The 21,255-nt window shown below is 36.1% G+C and overlaps 1 protein-coding gene across 3 annotated transcripts in view; it reads left to right on the top strand.

Moving 5' to 3' along the window:
• Nucleotides 1-21,255, top strand: part of ACSL3 (acyl-CoA synthetase long chain family member 3) — a 65,037-nt gene that overhangs the window by 26,660 nt on the left and 17,122 nt on the right. For 2 of the 3 annotated variants that reach the window (XM_045560307.1, XM_045560306.1), the window contains 4 exons: nucleotides 9,593-10,010; nucleotides 16,897-17,074; nucleotides 18,332-18,441; nucleotides 19,654-19,792. In XM_045560307.1, the coding sequence (XP_045416263.1) occupies nucleotides 9,633-10,010; nucleotides 16,897-17,074; nucleotides 18,332-18,441; nucleotides 19,654-19,792 (805 nt within the window). In that variant the 5' untranslated portion in view covers nucleotides 9,593-9,632. Of the gene's footprint in view, nucleotides 1-9,590; nucleotides 10,011-16,896; nucleotides 17,075-18,331; nucleotides 18,442-19,653; nucleotides 19,793-21,255 lie in introns of those variants that run through there. The other variant, XM_045560308.1, reaches the window with a different exon arrangement.

The following is a 21,255-nucleotide window of genomic DNA, read 5'->3' as shown; positions in this document are numbered from 1 at the left end:
TTAATACATCAATATTAATATTGAACAAATGAAGATAGAGTGACCTATCGATCTCATAGTAATTGGTGGCAGAGTTTAGACTAGTGTATGTATGTGTGTGTGTATGTGTATGTTTAAAATCTCTATTCTGTATCAAACTGAAAAAAGTATGTATTCCCATGTCTAATTTTTGTTTCCTATTGATTTTTATCTAGAAGAGGGAATAAAAGTGTTTTTTTTTTAATAATGTGTCTAAATCAGGTTTGGGGAAATCAAGGGGTTTGTATTTGCAGTTCAAGGAGAATACTCAAGAATCTTCTTATTTTTTTCAACTGTCACAATAAAAGGACTGAAAAAGTTTAAAAGTTACAATGGATAACTGAAATTTTAAAAGTTATTTGGTTCTGTTAAACTGCTTTTTAATTTAAATATATTCATGGGGAAAGACTTGTTAAATGTCCCTCCCTCACTTCCAATATGTATCTTTAGTGCCAAAATTTCATTTTTTAAGCTTAAAATAAATACAAACTTGTTTTCTAGAAAATACCAAATTATTATTTCTTCATAAAACTTGCTAGTTGTAAATTGAAACTTCATCTAATCCAGATGGTAATATGACTAAGTCTTCTAATGTCTAACTGATTTTCCTGTCTAGAATTTCTTGACCATTTTATTGTGGTGTTAAGGAAGTACTTGCACAAATTAGTGATCTGTATTTCAGCCCTACAGTCATTGCAGTGTCATATAGCAGTAACAAATATGAGGTCAGAGTTGAAATCTTCAAAGTTGTTTAAAGATTATGTTAGTATTTGGGGATTTAGAAAAAATCCTTTGTCTTTACTTCACTAAGGAGTGAGAATCACTGTTTATGTGTGGTAGTTAGCCAGTGTGTTGATACTTATAAGAATTTAAAACAACTTTTCCACCTTTGGGTCGTGTGTGTGTGTGTGTGTGTGTGTGTGTGTGTGTGTGTGTGTGTGTGTGTGTGTGATACTTATAAGAATTTAAAACAACTTTTCCACCTTTGGGTCGTGTGTGTGTGTGTGTGTGTGTGTGTGTGTTGGGAGCAGGATATCTAGTCAGTGAATGTTTTAAAGAAAGCCAAGAAGCAAACATGTTCATCAGAACCACAGTCCTCCTCTGCAGAAACTCTTTCCTGATAGCAAATACTAGTTGCTGGTTGCACTTTCCATTACAACTCTGAGAGATTAGTTCTGGGAAGGAACTAGTTCTTTCTGCTCTTCTTTACTCCAGTTTCTTATTTCAAAATAAATGATTTGCATCATTCATCTGGTACTCTTTTCAGTTTCTGTAGAATGTGTGTGACTGTGACTTGACTTTTGTGGAAAGGAAAAAAAATCTCAAAAATAGTGTAGTGAAGAACTCTTACTTTTCATCTTTTTTTCCCCCTAACAATAAAGTATTAACCATAGAATTTATTTAGGAAGAAGGGTGGGGGCATTAAAAAATTTGGATGTGCTTTAAAGAGGCAAGTAGGATAAAATCCCACCTTACCTGCTAGCTGTAAGTGCCCTTGGGCACGATATGTTTGAAATTGTTTTTTTTCTGAGAATTAAGATAATATATTAATAGTAAGCTTTCTGAAGAGTGCCTGCTTGATTGGTACTCACAATTATTTCCCATATATTGCAAGCTTGGCGAAAAATGCTAGGCACATTTCATGCTAGCAAATAGAGATTTTCTTTGATATCTAGCATTGTGCAATCCACTCATTTATACTTCATTAGAGATAAAATGCTAAGCTGTGTTTTTTTTTTCCAGATATGAACAGTTACATATTGTTGATGCATGTTTGTGTGTTATAGACTGAAAGGAAAATGCAGAGGAGGAAATCAGATTGGGCAAGATTAACCAAGAAATAAATTGTGCCCACTCTGGAGCATTTTCTTCTACCCTCCTCGCTCTTTCCTGGTACCCTTCCTCTGCTGCTTTGAGTTTGTGGTAACTTTTCCAAGTGTTGGGGTTCCTCCCCTGCTCTGGAAGTTTAGCTTTCAGGTCCCCTTTCGTGATGCAGGTAAATGGGGGAGTGGGTAGGAGGCCATAAAAGACCTGCTTGCTGTACTGGTAGAATGTGAATATAATGGCTTTTTCACTTCCCTTCTATGGGTATTACAAGTGTCTTAGATTCTGAGAATAACTCCCATTTTCTTTGTTCAGTTCACCAGCTTAGTGAAGGTTAATTTTATGAGCCTACTAATTTTGGATTGAGATACTATGCTGCTTCTCTCCTGAGCCTAAGAGATTTTTAAAAATGTCTATTTCTAGGTAGCTGCAACCAGATCTAAGCAGGTAGAACCATTTAATATATTAATATGAATGTGATCCCTGTGGCAACCTACTCCTTGCCTATTTCTGTTACTAAAATACTCTCCATTGGAACCTTTCCATATGAGTATTTGTAGCATTTTTTTTTATAAAATTTAGAGTTACTATAGAAGGTATGATTATGATATTACTAATACTCCTTAGTAATGATATCAACTTCATATACTCTGGAAGTATATCAATTGGTAGTGGTTCGTAGGTGGGCATTAAGTTCCATTTATGTACAGTTGTTTCCACAACCCTCCTATCTGTCTTCAGCTTTCTGACAATGACACAAAATCCTGTCTGCCCTCCTCCTTCTCCACTCTTTCCAAGTCTCCTGTGTTTTTTCTAAGGAAAAGATCTTCCCTTATATTTATTCATTATGACTTAAATCAATTACTAAGTAGAATATAAGATGTAAATAACTTTTTGAAATAATGCAACTGACCATTTACATAGAACATTTAAAGAACACATTTCAAGTGTTTGAACCTAGCTATTAATATCACACAATTTCATATTTTAAGATTTAGTTGTTTACTCATTTATTATTGTATAAATAATGATAAGTTATTTTATTTTAATGCTATTAAACTTGACTCATCTTGTTATTTAGCAGTTCTGAGAGTGTAGTGAAGGTGGGAGTTGTTATATTCTTTGTGCTGAAAGATTAAGTACTTTGCATTAATTCCTCCCCCCTCCCCCCTCCTCCCTATTCTCTCCTCTTTTTCTCTTTTCCTATTCTTTCTTGAACTCTCTTCCTTTGAACTTTGGTCCTTAACACAGCGCTTTCCAAGGTCAACAGAGACCTTCATATTGTCAAATCCAATGTTTAATTCTCAGGCTCATCTTTTTTTTTTTATTTTTTTGTGGTAAAATAAACAATATTTGCCACTATAGTTATCTTTAAGTGTACAATTCACTTTATACATACACATTGTGTGCAACCATTATATGTGCTTAATATGTGCTTGCTTTTCTGTCGAATAGAGTTCCAAATGTGGGATTATAAAAGGTATGTGTGTTTTTTAAAAAATTCTGATTACTTTCTTTGGTGGACTCTGGATATTGCAGTCTTTTTTTGGTGAAACTGTTGGATGAAAATTGGTATGGCTTCACTTTAATCTCGATTACAAGTTAGGGAAATATATTGACATCTGTGTATCAGCCACTTGCATTTCCTTGGTAAATACTGGGGCAGTAAGAAAGGTGGGGGAGATATGTCTGAGTAATCTGAAATAATCTCAGAGGTAATTCTGATATGATTGGCCCATGGACCACATTTGAGAAACACTGTTGTAAATCCTACTATATTTGGAGTAGTATGGTATTAGGAAAGCACTAGAAACATATCCAAGTGTCAATGAGAAGTTATTAATGAAGATGACATTTTTGTTAATTGGAAAAAGTGTGGCTTATTTAATAAACAATTCAGGCAGTTCATCTGAGAGGAAAGAAATTGGCTTTCACCCTCATGCAATATGTAAAAATAAACTCTTGGTTAAAGATCCAGATGTAAAAATTAGGCAAATATTAGAAAAAATATAGAAGACCATTAGTTTAACATTTGGATGGGTAAGGCCTCCTTAAACTAGATTGGAAATCTAGAAGCTGTGAAAGAAGAGATTGACAGATTTAACTGGTCAGGTTTACTTTTTAAGGGTCATACTGATGTTAGGGTATGGTAAACATAAAAGAGTACCTATTTTTTGAAGAACTAATTTTCCTCATTCTATAGAATTTTCACAGCCCCTTTAGCAAATATGCAGTTGGCCAAATTCATGAGCTTTAGTTTATCTAGAACATTTTGGAAAATTAAATGTCTCAATTGAATGTGACTGGTATAGCTAGGCTGCACTTGACATCATTGAACACTTAATCCATGACTTTCCCCTCTCTTGGCTTTTGTAACACTGCCCTCTCCTAGTTCTCCTACTTTATTGGTCTCCTCAATGGGATTTCCTCCCCTCAGTCCTGTGGATTGGTGTCATCCCAAAGTTTTCTGTCCTTGCACTTGATCTTAGAGATTTCCCGTGTGTTCTCTTTGGGCATTCTCATCTTTCATCTTATTATGGCTCCAAAATATGTGCTTCTTGTTCTCTCAACTTTCTCAGTTTATGTGTATCTGGATGACTCACAGGCATCTTAAACCCTTATTTTCAAGACTATTCATCTCCTTTCCACTGGCCATCCAGACACCGACCAATTCTTTCACTACTTGTATTTCTGTCTGGGTTGAAGGCACCAAAACCATTTTCTTTTTTTGCATTGTCACTAGTCTAATTCATGACGCCATTCTGTTCAGTATTTAGGTACAGAAACTGTCCTCACTCTAACTCTATGAGGCTGACACAGATTGTAGTTATTAGGAAGGACTAGAGGAACAAGGGCAACTTTTGCTACTCTGAGAAGCTGCTGGCCTCCTGATCTAGGAGTAAAGAATTATTTGAGCGGTCTGGTCTTTTATCTAATTGCCTTGCTTCTAGCTTCTGCTGCCTTCACATGATCTTTTACATATAGTTATTTTCTAAAACTGTGTGTTTGTGTACATTAAAATGCAAACTAAATTCCTTTTGCTAGCATCAAAAAGGGCACAACAGTTTCTCATCTCCTCACCCCACCTTGCTCTGCTGGTTTGCTTATTATTTATTGAACACTTGCTGCGTTTGATGTTTTTCAAATTATATGGTGTTATCTCTTCAAAAAAGTTCCATCCCCACCCCTACTTCCCAACACCTTTCCTCCCTTCCACTTGTCCTCAGCCTTTAAGATCATGATAAATTACTATTTGGTTCAAGAAGATTTCTCAGAAAATGTAAGAAGTAGCCTCCACCTGTTACTGTACTCTTCCTGAAACACTGTTTGCACTCAATAATTAGTACTAACTAGAAGTTTTATAGTTGTGGCTCTTACATTTAGGCCTATAGCCATTTTGAGTTAATTCTTTGTATGATATAAGGAAAGGGTCCAACTTTATTCTTTTACATGTTCGTATTCAGTTATTGCCGCACCATTCATTGAAAAGACTATTCTTTTCCTATTGAATTCTCTTGCTACCCTGTTGAAATTCACTTGTCAGGAATACAAGGATTTATTTCTGGACTCTTAGATCTGTTCCATTGATCTGTATGTCTGTTCTTTTGCCAGTACCACGCTGCCTTGATTACTATTGCTTTGTATTAATAGAAAGTTTTAAATCAAGATACGTGAGTCCTCCAAGTTTGTTCTTTTTCAAGATTGTTTTGGTTGTTCTGGGTACTTTGGATATCCATGTGAATTTTAGGATCAGCCTACCAGTTCTGTATAAAAGCTTGCTGAGATTATGATGAGGATTATTTAGGTGCAGTAATGGGGTGATCCCTTTCCTTCCCATAATAAAGCGTTGTGGCCTACACCCCATAATAAAAACATTAACAAGAGAAAAGCATAACAAACTTATTATGTGCACATGTGTACGGTAGTCATAGAAAATATGAACTCAAAGCGGGGCCAGATGGTTGAGGCTTAAATGCTTTTTTTTATAGAGGTGAGAGAAATGGGGAAATGAATAGGTCTATAGGGGCAGAAAGGCACTAGAACATAGGTTGTGTTACTATACAAATAAAATGCTCCAGGTAAACTCAGAGCTGCCCTCTGAAGAGTAAGTGAAAAGTGTATGTGGGCATGGTGATGATTCCCGGTCTCTCTTCTTTTTGGGTGGTTGATCTTTGCTGGTTATTTGATGAGAGTCCTAGGGAGGGGGGTCTTAAGACAATTGCATTTATTTTTTTCTTCTTTTTTAATTATTATGGGTACATAATAGTTGTGTATCTTTATAGGGTACATGTGATAGGATGTTTTAATACACACATAGACTGTGAATTAATCAAATCAGGGTAATTGGTAATTGAGTATCTGTCACCTCATGCCTTTATCATGTCTTTATGTTAGGAACATTCCAATTCCACTCTTAGTTATTTTAAAGTACACTCTAACTTACTGTTGTTACACTTTGTTGCGCTACCAAATATTGTTCATTCTAACTAACTATATTTTTGCAACCATTAACCATCCCCACTTTATTCCCTCCTCCCTGTTACCCTTCCCAGGCTCTGGTAACCATCCTTTTGCTCTCTGTCTCCATGAGATCAATTGTTTTTAATATTTAGCTACCATGTATGAGTGAGAACATACGAGATTTGTCTTTCTGTGGTTGGCTTATTTCACTTATCAAAATGTTCTCCATTTCCATCCATGTTGTTGTAAATATAATATTCCATTGTGTATATGCACCACAATTTCTTTGTCCATTCATCCATTGATGGACACTTAGCTTGATTCCATATCTTGGTTATTGTGAATAGTACTGCAATAAACAGGGGAGTGCAGATATCTTTTTGATATTCTGAATTCTCCTCCTTTGTGTATATACCCCAAAGTGGGGTTGCTGGATCATAGTAGTCTTATTTTTAGTTTTTTGAGGTACTTCCATACTGTTATCCATGGTAGTTGTGCTAATTTACATTCCTACCAACAGTTTATAAGGGTTCCCCTTTCTGCACATCCTCAACAGCGTTAGTTATTGCTTGTCTTTTTGATAAAAGCCATTTTAACTGGAGTGAGATGATATCTCATTGTAGTTTTGATTCGCATTTCTCTGATGACTAATGATGTTGAGCATTTTTTCATATACCTATTGGCCATCTGTATAAGACAATTGCATTTCTTAAGAAGATTTCTTAGATGAGGAAATTTCAGAATCTCTCCCTGAGCTTGGGGTGGAAAGAACAAGACAAGGTTAGAGGGACCTTGATTCTCGAACTCCTGGCCTCAAGCAGTCCTCCCACCTGAGCCTCCTAAAGTGCTAGGGTTACAGGCTTGAGTCACCATGCCTGGCCATTTAAACATTAAGTCGTCTCCATGAATAGGATGTTTTTCTATTTATTTAGGTCTTCTTTAATATCTTTCAACAATGTTTTATGGTTTGCCGAGTATAAGTTTTGCACTTGTTGTATCTGTTCCTGAGTATTATGTCTGGTGGTATTGTAAATATATAATTGCTTTTGTAATTTCATTTTCTCATTATTCATTGCTAGTGCATAGAAATACAATTGATTTTTCTATATGCATCTTTAAAGGAAGAAACTATTTCTCTAGTCGCAACTCTTCTGACATTAAATGTGTGACATCAAGCAATTCTCTATTTCTCTGGAGACCAACTGGTACAATTTAATTCAGTTCTTAGAATAAGTACCCAGAATTATCAGAAATCCCACAGGTTAAGGGCTCTGTCTCACAAGGATGCCCCCCACTTCAGATGCCAGTTGCAAGTAGGGGGTCCCCAGATTACTCACACTTGTGTCTGACTTGGCCACAAATTGGGGGTTTTCTACAACCTTCTCCTCCTCAAGTGTGATAATTTGTTATACTGAACTCAGGGAAATGCTTTATTTACTATTACCAGTTTATTATAAAGACTATAATGGACAGTTCAAATGAACAGGCAGACGAAAAAGTACATGGGGTTAGGTCTGGAACCGTCTGGAGCTTCTGTTCCTATGGAGTGTGAGTGGGACACCCTCCAGCACATGGATGGTGGTTTAGGGTTTTTATGGAGGTCCTGTTACATGGGCATGATTCTTTAAATCTGTGGCCATTGGTGATTAGCTCTTTCCTCATGTTGGGGGACGGGGCTGAAAGTTCCAATCCTCTAATCATATGGTTGGTTCCTTTAGCAAGCAGCCCCCATCCTCTAAGAGTCACCTCAGTAAAATCTCAGGTATGGTTGAAAGGGGCTTATTATTAATAAGCAAAGACTTTCTTCTTACTCCCATTGCTCAAAAATCCAAAGCTCTTAGGAGCTCTGTGCCAGGAACTAGGGATAAAGACCAAAAAGATATTTCTTATTATATCACAGTAATCACAATCTTGTATCTTACAACCTTGCTAAACTATTTTTATTAATTCCGATAGTTTTTTAGTGGATTCCTTAGGATTTTCTGTATACACAATCATATCATCTGTGAATATAGTTTTTTTTTCTTTTCTTTTTCTTCTTTTTTATATTTTTTCATTGTTCATTAGGGCAAAGAATATAGTTTTTTTAATCATGATATTTTTATTTCAAAATACAAACATGGAAAATTAAATTTCGGAGAGAGTACTTAGTTAGATAACATCATTCTCCTGGGTTATTAGGATGCATTTATTCTTTGCAACTCTCATGTCCTGGAAGTAGCAAGACCATTTGTTTTCATTTTGTCACTTTCCTGTACAGAAACCTTCAATGGCTCCCCGTGAACTTTATGCCAAAAATCTAGTTTCTTAGTCTCCCAGCAGTACTGCATACTTTTTTTCCCAGCATAGGTACATGGCACACTTTTCTCTCTTCCTTGGGAGACTCTGTTCAGATATCACTTGCCCTCGAGACCCTCTCTGACTACCTACATGATAGGGCTCCTTTCCAGCTTTGCCCAAGTCACTTTGTTTTCTTTGATAATATATTTTGTAGTACCCTGGAGGCCACTTCAGTATTTATCGCCACCTGGCATGTATGCATGCATACATACATACATATATATTTGCTTGTCTACCTCTCCCATTGAATGTGTAGGTTCCATAAGAGTGGGACTTAGGCTGTTTTGTTCACTGTTATGTCTCCAGTACTTAGAATAGTATCTAACATCTTTTTAATAAATCTCATGAATGCAAAGTACAGAATGACCAAATTTTACTACCTTTTTGTTTCACAATGTAACCTGCCTAGATTGAAAAAGATCTAGAGCGACCATAGAAAATGAATTTTACGTGTTTGCCAACTCCAGTTGGTTGTTGCTGCCTAGGGTAAGAATGGGGCTCACAGGGAAAGGATGCAGATTATTTAGCAATGGCAGCTAGGGCCCTGAGAGAGGAGCATGTGACATATATGCAAAGTATTTGCCATCCCTAATGCAATGAGATGCTAAAAAATAGAAAATGGGTAAGTTTTTGGTCTCTTATTTTTTTCCTCCTCTTCTGGCTTGCTTCCTTTTTGCTACTGGGAAATGTTTGTGGATACTTGGGGTTAGGTTGGAAAGGCCATCTGTTTATGGTATGGTGTGGAAATTTTTCTGTGTAATTTCGTTGTTAATAGATATGGTACAAATGAGTCTCTTAGAAATATCAGGACATTGCAGGGGGCTGGTATACTAGCTTCTGCCTGATTGAAAAAATAATAATTTGCCTATGTAATATATGAAGAATTTTTCTTTAAAGTTATTTTAAAATTATTTTGAACTAATATTTTTCTTTTTCTTCTTCCTTCTAGATTCTTGCTGAAATCTGTTAATTCTACTTTTTGAGCACACATGAATAACCACGTATCTTCAAAACCATCTACCATGAAGCTAAAACATACCATCAACCCCATTCTTTTATATTTCATACATTTTATAATATCACTTTATACTATTTTAACATACATTCCATTTTATTTTTTCTCTGAGTCAAGAAAAGAAAAATCAAACAAAATTAAAGCAAAGCCTGTAAATTCAAAACCTGAGTCTGCATACAGATCTGTTAATAGTTTGGATGGGTTGGCTTCAGTATTATACCCTGGATGTGATACACTAGATAAAGTTTTTATGTATGCAAAAAACAAATTTAAGAACAAAAGACTCTTGGGAACACGTGAAATTTTAAATGAGGAAGATGAAGTACAACCAAATGGAAAAATTTTCAAAAAGGTAACGTAATCTTTCATTGCCTTTGAATTCCCTCTAAACAAAGTATACTCTTAGAAATGATAGCAAAGGACAGGCACAGCCTGCTTTTATTGGAATTTGTTAATGTTGCAGGAGAAACAGTATAGAAAGGGGACTAGACTGTGCTCTAATCTTTTTTTGTACTTATCAGCACCGATTTGTTCTGAATTTTCAGAAAGACATTGAGAATGCTCACTGGTGTGGAGCACTTCTGAACCTGCATGTCTGCCAGGGCTTGGAATAGAATAGAATAGGGCAGTTTTGGGTATGAAACCATATTCTTTGGTTTCCAGAAGAAACTAGGTGCTTGAAATGGCTCTGAGTTTTGGGATGTGACCCTCTGTTTTTGATTTTGCTGTGGGTTGCAGTAGGTGCTTAATGTCCTGGTAATTTGGTCGTGGCAATTGTGTGGTTCTTAAAAAATTTCTCTTCACAAATATAGAGGAACCTGCCATTGTTTATTTGAAACAGGACATGATGATGTCTGTAGAGGCAGCGTAACAGTGATTAAGAGCCTGGACTCCAGACCAAGTCTATAGGTTTGGATCTTGGATTTGCCAATTACTAACTTTGTGACCTTGGAAAAGTGATTTATTTTGTTTTTTTTTTAAGAGACAAGGTCATGCTCTGTAGTCCAGGCTGGAGTATAGTGGCATGATCATAGTTTGCTGCAGCCTCAAACTCCTGGGCTCAAGTGATCCCCCTGCCTCAGCCTCTCCCAAGTAGCCGGGATTACAGGCATGTGACACCACACCTGGTTAATTTGTTTATATTTGTTCTCTGGAGCTGAGGCCAGAACCCAGGCCTTCTGACCCCAGAACTCATAATCCTTAACTAATCACAGCTTGCCAAGTTCTTGTAAGGACTGTGTGTGTGTGCACACATCTGTAATGTGCTTAGAACGGTTTGTGGTTACCTAATGTAAATGTTCTAGCATTCATTATTATATTACTATATTATTACTATATTATTCTTGGGAATTCAAGTGGGGAAAATTATATCAGTGAGTACAAAAGGACTTACATCATGGAGTAGTACTGTACTATGAATGATAGTAAATATAGAAATGGCATAAAAATGTTACTTATGAACTTGGCTTCATGGCTTTCTTATAAACAGTTCTTAAAACTCTGGTAGGTAAAAATTAAAGATAAAGTGTTTTTTAGAGGCAGTACAATCTGTAGTTGGTTGATAATTTGGTTACGTTATAGGCTTAATACCTTTTTAGGCAAAGTTGTTCTTGTCTTATCCAATCCTAGCTATATCTTGACTCCCCCAACTGCCTTTTTTCTGTCAGCCACAAGGAAACTCTCCGATCTTGAAGGGGAATCTAAACCACAACTGTGGAATGAAAACCTCAGAGCTCCTCCTGTTACTGGAGGGCCAGGGGGATGTTGCTTAACCTCTTTCCTGGCCCATTAAGTTTGCAACTTATCATACAAATTCCCTATGTCATTTTCCTCTAAACATAAAGGAGATGGCAAGCAAGTTGATGTCAGTAAAAACTATAACATTTTAACTCAGCAACAGGATCTGTAAATTTCCTTGCCTTTAAACAGAGTGACCATATGTCTTGTTTTGGCTGGGACAGTCCCAATTTATACCTGTTATTCTGACATTAGTAGGGCCTCCAGGCAATCTCAAAAGTGACCAAGTTGTATGGTCACCTTACTTTTAAGGCATATTCCCTATTTTTTCTGACTTAGAAAAAACTGGATTTTTTGCTACTTAATTAACTTAAGATCTAACTGGACATAAAGCACATTTCTAGAAATTGAAGTCATGTCGTTATTATGCATGTTTTATTCTTCTCCAGTCTGTAGTTTATATAATTTGCAAACCATTTTACCGTAACAAAGTCAGCTTTTGTCATATTTAGTTGATGCTTTTTATGGTATACTATCCTTGAGTCTGTCTTTGAGAGATCTGTTAGTTATAAAACGTACTGAAAACACTACATTTTTATGTGCTTAAGTTTTCCCCTCTTCTGCCTTCTCTGTGCTCCTTGTAGCATATCTAAAGCATATCATATCTTTTGATCTAATACGCTATTTCAATTCAAAGTTTGGATTTTCTTACTTTTAGTTTAAGTGTACATAACAGAGGTCTTATTTTACAGGAAGCTTAATTTTTCTCTAGTATCTCACATACATTATATGACTTGTAGTTTTAGTCATCATTCAGTACATACAGCAGCATACTAGTTCCTTATTATGTAAAAAGGAGAAAAGCTTGTGTAGTGAATATGAAATTTCTTCTTAATTCATGTTCAGTATAATTAGGACAAAATAAAATCCTAGAGCTATCATAGATGTTCCCTAAATGCAGTCTACACAGGAAATAGGATGGACACAAGGAAAGTTTTTTTTTTCTTCCCATGTGTATCTAAGTGTATGTGGCTCCGCCTTGCCTGTCTTGATTCATTGATTATTCAACCAAGTATGAAGTATTTGAACTCACAGAATTTAAAAGGTGAGACAAACTGTTTTTAGTCAGCAACTTTTTCTGTTGCTAACTATTAGCATTATTGATCTAACTGGCATTTGTGGTTCATCAAGCTTTGTTCAGAAGGCTGTATCCAGGCTCTGACATGGAAACAGGTTATATTTTTCTTGTCCAAAATTAGGTCCATTGGGGAAGTAGAATTTTTAGGTTTTGTGTATAATAAATGCCACATATATTTTCTCTTGGCCTTATTCAAGAAGAAAGTGTGCAGTACCGCTGTTAGGCTAAGACTTGAGTTTCTGTTGGTCCTCTCGCAGCTGTGGCAGGAATCTGCAAACTGGAGAGTAGGTCTCTCAGCTGCATGCTAAACGGGCTAGGCTCTCTCTTTTTTCCTTTCCTCTCTTGGTCTCTTGTCAGACCCATCGTATGGCATCCGCCATGATAGGATATTAAAAAGGGCAGCTTTTCACAACTGCTGGGTTAAGCTGTTGGACATCTGTCCTTGGTGCCTACTCAAGCTCAGGTGGGAGCTCTAGGAGATCAAGCTCAGGAGGGAGGTCAGAAGACGTTTTTGAAGTGTATTTTTTTTTTTTTTTTTTTTTTTGAGACAGAGTCTCACTCTGTTGCCCGGACTAGAGTGCCGTGGCGTCAGCCTAGCTCACAGCAACCTCAAACTCCTGGGCTCAAGCAATCCTTCTGCCTCAGCCCCCCGAGTAGCTGGGACTACAGGCATGTGCCACCATGCCCGGCTAATTTTTTCTATATATTTTTAGTTGTCCAGCTAATTTCTTTCTATTTTTAGTAGAGACGGGGTCTCGCTCTTGCTAAGGTTGGTCTCGAACTCCTGAGCTCAAACGATCCGCCCGCCTCGGCCTCCCAGAGTGCTAGGATTACAGGCGTGAGCCACCGCGCCCGGCCTTTTGAAGTGTATTGTCATTGAATAGTTTCCATATTTGAAGATAATCTTCAGTTAGAGAAGAAAGCTAATGATGTAGCAATATCTAAAATTTTTTGAGGGTCAGACTTTTGGGGATTAACCCCCAAATGTATCTGAGATAGTTGAAGCAAAGATGCACAAATCTTATTTCAAATTAATGAACTTTGAAGTTTTGTTTCCATCTTATCCTAAAAAACAGTCTATTTTGAGCTCCCAAAGGAAGATAAACAGAAGAAAAGGCAGTTGTGATGATTCTGCTCTAATTATGCCCCAGATTGAGGAGCCATCAGCTTCACCAAAATGAGACTCTCTCGTGGGGCACAGAGAAGCACAAGGCACCTGTGGCCTGGCAGGCCTTAAGGACTATTGTCTCATCCTTTTAAGTTTCATATGGTTTTATAAAACTGTAGCAGCCTTCCCAGCAATAAGTGCATTGTACTCATGTCTTCTTGAAATGTAGAACAGTGAAACAATTGGATTTCAGAACAACTTTAAAATATATGTAAATTTGAAATAAAAGTTGCAAAGAATAAAAGTAGCAGAAACAGAAAAGAGCGCAGGGTGGTTCAAATATTTTGTGAGCTATCGAACATTTTAATTTTTTTAATAGATTTTACACAGATTAGAGAGAAGAGAATAAATGGGATTAGGTAATCATAGTGCTTAGAGAAGATTTCACTATGACATTCCCTCAAAATTGATCTAAAAAGTTAATAGAAATATTCATTTCTGTCCTTGTAAGTTGACTTAGCTTTATTTTTCTCTTAATGCCTGTTTTTGTGTTATTTTTTACTCCACTGTCAACGTTTTTTACTGTTTGCACATATGTATGATATTTATTTTCTGATTTATTAGGACATTTATATCATAATTTATATAAAAAATAATGGTCAATTTCTTGGCCAGTATTTGTAGTGTGGTTATTATATTACTCTTCTCTTGGTTTCCCCTTCCAAACTGTTCCTTTCCCTGTCATCCTGTTTGTTATAGGCACTACCGTGTACCAAATTGCTCAAACCAAAAAAGCAGGAGTGTCTGATTTATTTCCCTTACATCGTGCAGCTTTTCCCCCCTACTTTTTTTTTACATATCTTCCTGCTTCCACTCTTGCCCTCTGCTATGATACACTCACATACAGTAGTTAAAATATTTCTATAGTTGTTAATCAGGCCACTTCACCTGCTTGGTAAGATCCTGGCTCCTTTTTATAGTGCAGTCAAAGCATTGTGATTTTGTACTTAAACTCTGGAATGAGTTTGCCTGGGTTCATATTCCAGTTTCATCATGTATTAGTTGTTATGATTTTGAGCAAGTTATACTTTCTCTATGCCTCAATATTTTCATCTGTAAAATAGGGACAATAATCTCTTACAGTTACGATGAGAATTTAATAAGTTAATAATGTTTGCAACATGCTTAGCACATAGTAAGCACTAGTAAAGGTTAGCTGCCCTCATCATTATCTTAATTGTTAACAAACATCCACATCTCTTGGATATTTTCACTGTCTTTGGCTCTCTTACAATAATTTCTTCATAATGATCTTCAGTTGTAGAAAGAAAGGTTAAATGAAACCAAGTGTACTTTGTTGAAGACAGGAAAGTGTATAATTTTGAAATATTTCTATCCCAAATAGTGAAAGTAAAAACAGTATAAGTGCTTAAAGAGGTTTCAGTATGAGACAGGATCATCTTCTAGAAATAAAGAAGGGGAGGGGAGAAGGTATTTGAGTAGAGAGAAAGTTTTAAAGCTATTTCAGAGAGTGAGAAAATGAACATACCAGGGAAGTATAATAGGATTGTGGGGTGGTGAGGTCTTTGTTCCTGTATTTAATGAAGTTAGGTGTTTTTCTTGTAGCAGTGTTCAACAATGTAGGCAGGGAATAAATAAATGAGTTTAATCTTGGGTTAGGCTAACCATAGGGACAAAATAAGGATTAGAAACTTTTTTCAGCACGAGTTAGATAAAATTATGGAGTGGAGGTTCCTCTCATGTAATCTTTATGAGAAAGATAATTACTAGAAGATTCAGTGGTTTAAAGAATTAAAGTAGTGAAATTCAGATTTGGGTTTATATTTTGTTTTTTATATATGAGGAAACCTTATTCTTGAATTAAACTCATGATTTGATTTCTTTGCCACGTGGTGGCATCATTGCACAAGTTTACATATTTGGATTATATATCAAATTACTTTTCATTAGCACACATATTCCTTGAAATTTATGAAGCCCGTCATTTAGATTCTATAAACTAGAAGGTAGCTCATTCTTATCTTTGGAGTGTAAAACTCTTAATAATTGTAATCCAGTTCTTGCACGTTTTGGCCAAATTCTCATCTGTCTTCTCACCCCCACAGAGCTCCTTTTGAAGTCATTGGAGCTCCCTGTGCTGAGCATTTCGTGGGGGTGCAGAGCAAGGTGAGAGTTTGCGACCACTAAAGTTAAATAAATATCATCTTAAATACAATTGCCTTATCCATCAAAATTAAGAATTTATTTCTTAAATCCATCATTGAATAGGACACTAGAGAGCAGCATTTATCCTTTTTCCATTTTTATCTTCATCCAACCTCTTATTTTTAGAAAGCTCTTAAATTTTGTTTGCATTTTAAAAAATGAGTATGGTCAGATTTTAAGGTGTTCGAGATGTATATTACTGACGCAGCCACATTGGGAATTATCTGTGTATTTTTGCAGAGAGGAGCCTTTTATTCAATCTATATGTAATTAGGAATTTACGGTCTTGTCTATGTTGAAGAAAATTCCTAAAGGCAAAAACATGTTGTTTTAAAAGGGGGTTGTGATTAATGCACACTTAATGTTCCTTGTACTTCTGATAAACAGAAAATGTTGAAAGCCTGAGGGTACCAGTGAGCATTTAAGACATGAACAGGGGGACTTTGATGAATAATATAACAAGTCCCCACCTGGTTATGTAGAGACTTGTTTGCTTTGCTTATCCAGACTTTGATGCAATAATTCAAATTGAACAGCCATAAATACTTCTTAACTTGGGTAGGGCCAGTTTTTGTTTATGGATCATATTGTGCTAATGAAATCTGGGAATTCCTGAGAAGAGGGAAAGAAAAATTTTGTTATCAGTAGTACTTGGTACTAGGTTAAATTTTAAATTAACACATAAATCATTTAAGTAAATTATATCTCTAAGTAAGTTATTAGTATATGACCATTTGGCCAAGAAGTTGACCTTTAATATCCCATCAAACTCTGAATATTTTCAAAAACCAAAAATAAACCCCCCAAAATGCTTAATGTTTAAAGATTTAGTGTAAGATTTGAGATATCATAAAAAACCTAATTTTTAAAATAGATTTTTTACTTGAAAACTCAATTTCTAGCTTTTTATTAGGAAAAAATAATTTTATGCAAACATAACTTCCTGTTTTGTCAAAATTTTAGAACATATTATGGTTTCTTTCTGTAAATTAATATTTTGGTCATATTAAAAAATAATTTTTTTATCAGGTTATTCTTGGACAGTATAATTGGCTCTCCTATGAGGATGTCTTCGTTCGAGCTTTTAATTTTGGAAATGGCCTTCAGATGTTGGGTCAGAAACCGAAGACCAACATTGCTATCTTCTGTGAGACCAGGGCCGAGTGGATGATTGCTGCACAGGCGTGTTTTATGCATAATTTTCAGCGTACGTAGGCTTTCTTATCTTCTAAAAGAATGGACTTAACGCTTTTTATTATAATACTTCAGTCTGAAGAGGTTAGAATTCTGATGTTAATTTTCACCTTGTGTCCAATTAGTGGGGAACTCTTTGTTATGACTTGGAAGTTTTGGTCTACTTTGGAAAAGGAATAGGGTATACAACAAATTGTGCCAGTCAGTGTAGTGACGGGGCTTGAACCTATTCATAGGGTACTTTCCAAGTCCTGGGGAACTGGACCTACACTGAGGGCACATTGTTCTACTACCGTTTCTCAGGAATCCCCTTTTGAAATTACTATCATTTTGTTATGTCACTTCTGACAGTAATACCAGTTGTCTAAAACACTTCCATACTCAAACCTGGTGAACTTCAAGGTGCTAGGTTAGATGATAGAGAATTTTAATGCAATTATTTGAGTGGTAATTGTGATGGCTCAATCTGCAAGATAGTCCAGGAACCTTAAGTTCAGAGATCTTGGTGCCAAAATGTGATGGTAATTGTGAATGTTGTCTCATCCTTCAAATGAAACAGAAATAGACTTTCATCAGATTTCTTGCTGTAAATGCCTTTTTCTTTTAAACAAGCATACCATATTTGTTTCATAGGTTGAGATTTACATCATGCTTCTTTTGAAAAGCTTTAAAAGAATTATCATGGTTTTCAAAAGTCATTATATATATATCTAATTTTTTTGAATTATACAGAAAGTAAATAAAAATCCATATTATTCGTACTATATGTTTTAGCATTTCTAAGAATGTTTTTGTTTTAGATATTTCTGCTTTAGAATAAGCAGTGCTGCCACTGGTTTATGCTCTTTTCTTGACATATAATGACTTACATCTGACATTCAATGTGTCATCTTATTGGTACATGTTCTTTTTCACATTTTAGTACTGAGTAACCAACAATTAAGATTTTGAAATTTTAGAAATCACTTATAATTCCTTCCCAGCATGATAGTCTCAGAGTAACATCTGTAGGTGAAATAAAATTTAAAAAATCTTACTTTGAAATATTGGAAATCTTGAGGAAATTAGGGGAGGGTGAGTGGATATACTGTTGATTAATGTATTAAGAGTTTTAAAAACACAACACTGTTTCTTACAGACTATAGATTTAACAATTTAGGGTTCAGAATACTCCATTGTGATTCATGTCCACTTTCAGAGGCTTTGTTGACATATGGTTGTAGTTCATGAAATGTTTAAATATTTGACTTGATGCTGCTTTTCCTTGTAGTTGTTACATTATATGCTACTCTTGGAGGTCCAGCAATTGTTCATGGATTGAATGAAACAGAGGTGACCAACATCATTACTAGTAAAGAACTCTTGCAAACAAAGTTGAAGGTAAGGACTGTAGTTACTTTATAACTATCTGATACTTTAGAATTTTCAGTGTCATGAGCCTGATTTTTTTTTTTTTTTTTTTTTTTTGAGGCAGAGTCTCGCTCTTTTGCCCGGACTAGAGTGCCGTGGCGTCAGCCTAGCTCACAGCAACCTCAAACTCCTGGGCTCAAGCAATCCTTCTGCCTCAGCCTCCTGAGTAGCTGGGACTACAGGCATGCGCCACCATGTCCAGCTAATGTTTTCTATATAGTTTTAGTTGGCCAGATAATTTCTTTCTATTTTTTAGTAGAGACGGGATCTTGCTCTTGCTCAGGCTGGTCTCAAACTCCTGACCTTGAGCGATCCCCCCCCCCCCCCCCCCCCCCCCCCCCCCCCGCCTCGGCCTCCCAGAGTGCTAGGATTACAGGCGTGAGCCTGATTATTGAAACTTAGTTCTTTTATGACTTCTCAATCCTAATATCTTTGTAAACTTTTAAGAATATCATACTTTATTCCTTTTCTTTAGAAAATAAAAAGTAGACTTCATGTGTATTCCTATATAAGTAGTCCAGAATTATTGTTAATTGTTAATATGCCTATGTCCAAATTGAAGGAATTACAACTATTTTTTTTTATATTGTGCTCATCTATTTTCTAGTCTACTTTTGATAATTTTGTAATATTGGGTTAATTTTAAACTAGTAATTATTTTATTTCTGAGGTATTCAGTAATTATGAGTTTTCAGAATTATTTGTAAGTTTAAAGGAGATATTTCATGAAATTATGATAAAAAGAGGTTTCCTCAGTTTCTAGAAAACTCCTTTTATCTGAGCTGTTCTTTTACAAACAAGTTTACATGTGAATTCCCCCCTCCTCTCCCCATATATTTTTATTTAGTCTCTAGAAAACACAAGGGGCTTTGGTTTCTCTCTAATTCAGGCAGCCTGTGTTTGTATGCCCATTTTGTAAGGCAGTACTCTTGATGATGAGAATTTTACCAAAGAACAGGGGTACACACAATAAATCTAATGCTGTAAAATTGTAATTAATTCAGACCAATATTTCTTCATGTGAAAAAAGTGAAATTATGCCAGTGCACGCTTTCCTCTTGCTTTTTTAAGAAATCACTTCAATAATTCACTTAATATGGTAAGCTACTTTTCTTATGTCCTGAACTATTTGCTTAACTGTTTGAAAAATAGTGAACATGATGAATGTTTTTGTATTTCTAGGATATAGTTTCTTCGGTCCCACGTCTGCGGCACATCATCACTGTCGATGGGAAGCCACCAGCCTGGTCCGAGTTCCCCAAGGGTGTCATTGTGCACACCATGGCTGCAGTGCAGGCTCTGGGAGCCAAGGCCAGCACGGGTACGTCGCAGTTTGCTAATGCCGTGTGTGAGCTCTCCAGCGATGACCTGCTCCAGAATTATGCCAGAGTTTTGATCTTAATGTTAGATCAAGTGACATATCAGTTTTCTAGACTGTCAGCTGGGGAAGTAGGTCCCTCTAGGTACTTTCATTTAGCCTTTAAAGAAAGGTCTAAGGAAATGCAAGTGTTCTAAAGTAGTATTTGAAATTAATTTAAAATACTTTAACATTGTTCAATTTTCTTGTTTCCTTTTTGTGATCGTTTTGGATGAAGTATGTTTATAAATAATGCCATTAAACATTTCCTATGTGAATTACCTGTCAGTATTAACAGATAGAGTGGATAAACTTGGAGGCCTCTTTTTTCTTGTTCCCTTTCCAAAAGGATCGACTTTATTCTTCAACTGGAATAGGCATGGTGACTCTAGAAGTCCCTACTCTCAGATAAGTGTCAGAAAATGTTAGAAAGTATAGAAGCATTTAGAGATACTGCAAAAGCTGCTGGAATGCTGGAACTATATTTCCTCTGTAGTTGGAAACTTAGTGATTAACTAGATATAAGTAATCACTGGGCTCAGGGACAGGGTTATATTGACATTAATTTTGGTTATGTTGAATTTTAGTTGCTGATGGGATATTCATATGTAGTTATCTAGTGGGCAGTGGCATATACAAGTCTAGTACTCTGGAGTTAAGTTTGGAGTTAAGGGTTATGGAAACTAGAAGCAGTGGGAGTAGGTGAGGTCACCCACAGGGAATGGGTGGCCCCAAAGGTCACTGCGACCTAATCAGAGAGGAAAGAAGAAAACATGTGGTGTGTGGTTCATAGAAGATAAGGGAAAGGAGACCTTGGCTGGGTATCTGCAGGACCCGACACGTGGAGGTCAGATGACACAAGGATTGCCATTTCCAAGAAGTGCTGTGAGTTGAAGGAGTGAATGACAGATTTGAAAGCAAAGACTTCCAAATGAAAACAGTTCATAAGAAGTATATCTGGATGATTAGGAGAGAAAGGGTATTCTCTTAGCAACATATTTAAAGAATATTTTCACACTTAGAAGTGTTGATATGGAGGATAGTTCGGAGAGTATTTCAGACGTATCAAAAATGTCATCCATGACTTATTTCTCTTTGTCTTTCCGCTGTGCCACTGCTATAGCATGTTGGTTGCTGTCCTTAGGCTTGTAGTCTTATGATTGCAAATGGGTTGCATTATCTTTTAATCTAGGGTTCTGAGTGTAACCAAGTTAACTTTGCTACTGTGAAACAATGAATAGTTTTTAGCAAATATCTAGGTACCCTGTCCAAGCTATCCTTATTTCTTAGTTGAATTACTGGAATGGAGTTTTGTCTCCCTAATTCCTTTTTTCCGTTACTAAAGTTAGGTGGGGACATAGTAGGCAAAGTGATCCTTGTTACAGATGATGACATGCCCCTATTCAAAATAACGTTGCTTTTCATTC

Source organism: Lemur catta, chromosome 8, assembly GCF_020740605.2.
Source record: "Lemur catta isolate mLemCat1 chromosome 8, mLemCat1.pri, whole genome shotgun sequence".
NCBI classification, from domain to species: Eukaryota; Metazoa; Chordata; class Mammalia; order Primates; family Lemuridae; genus Lemur; species Lemur catta.
This window is presented reverse-complemented; position numbering and strand designations above follow the sequence as displayed.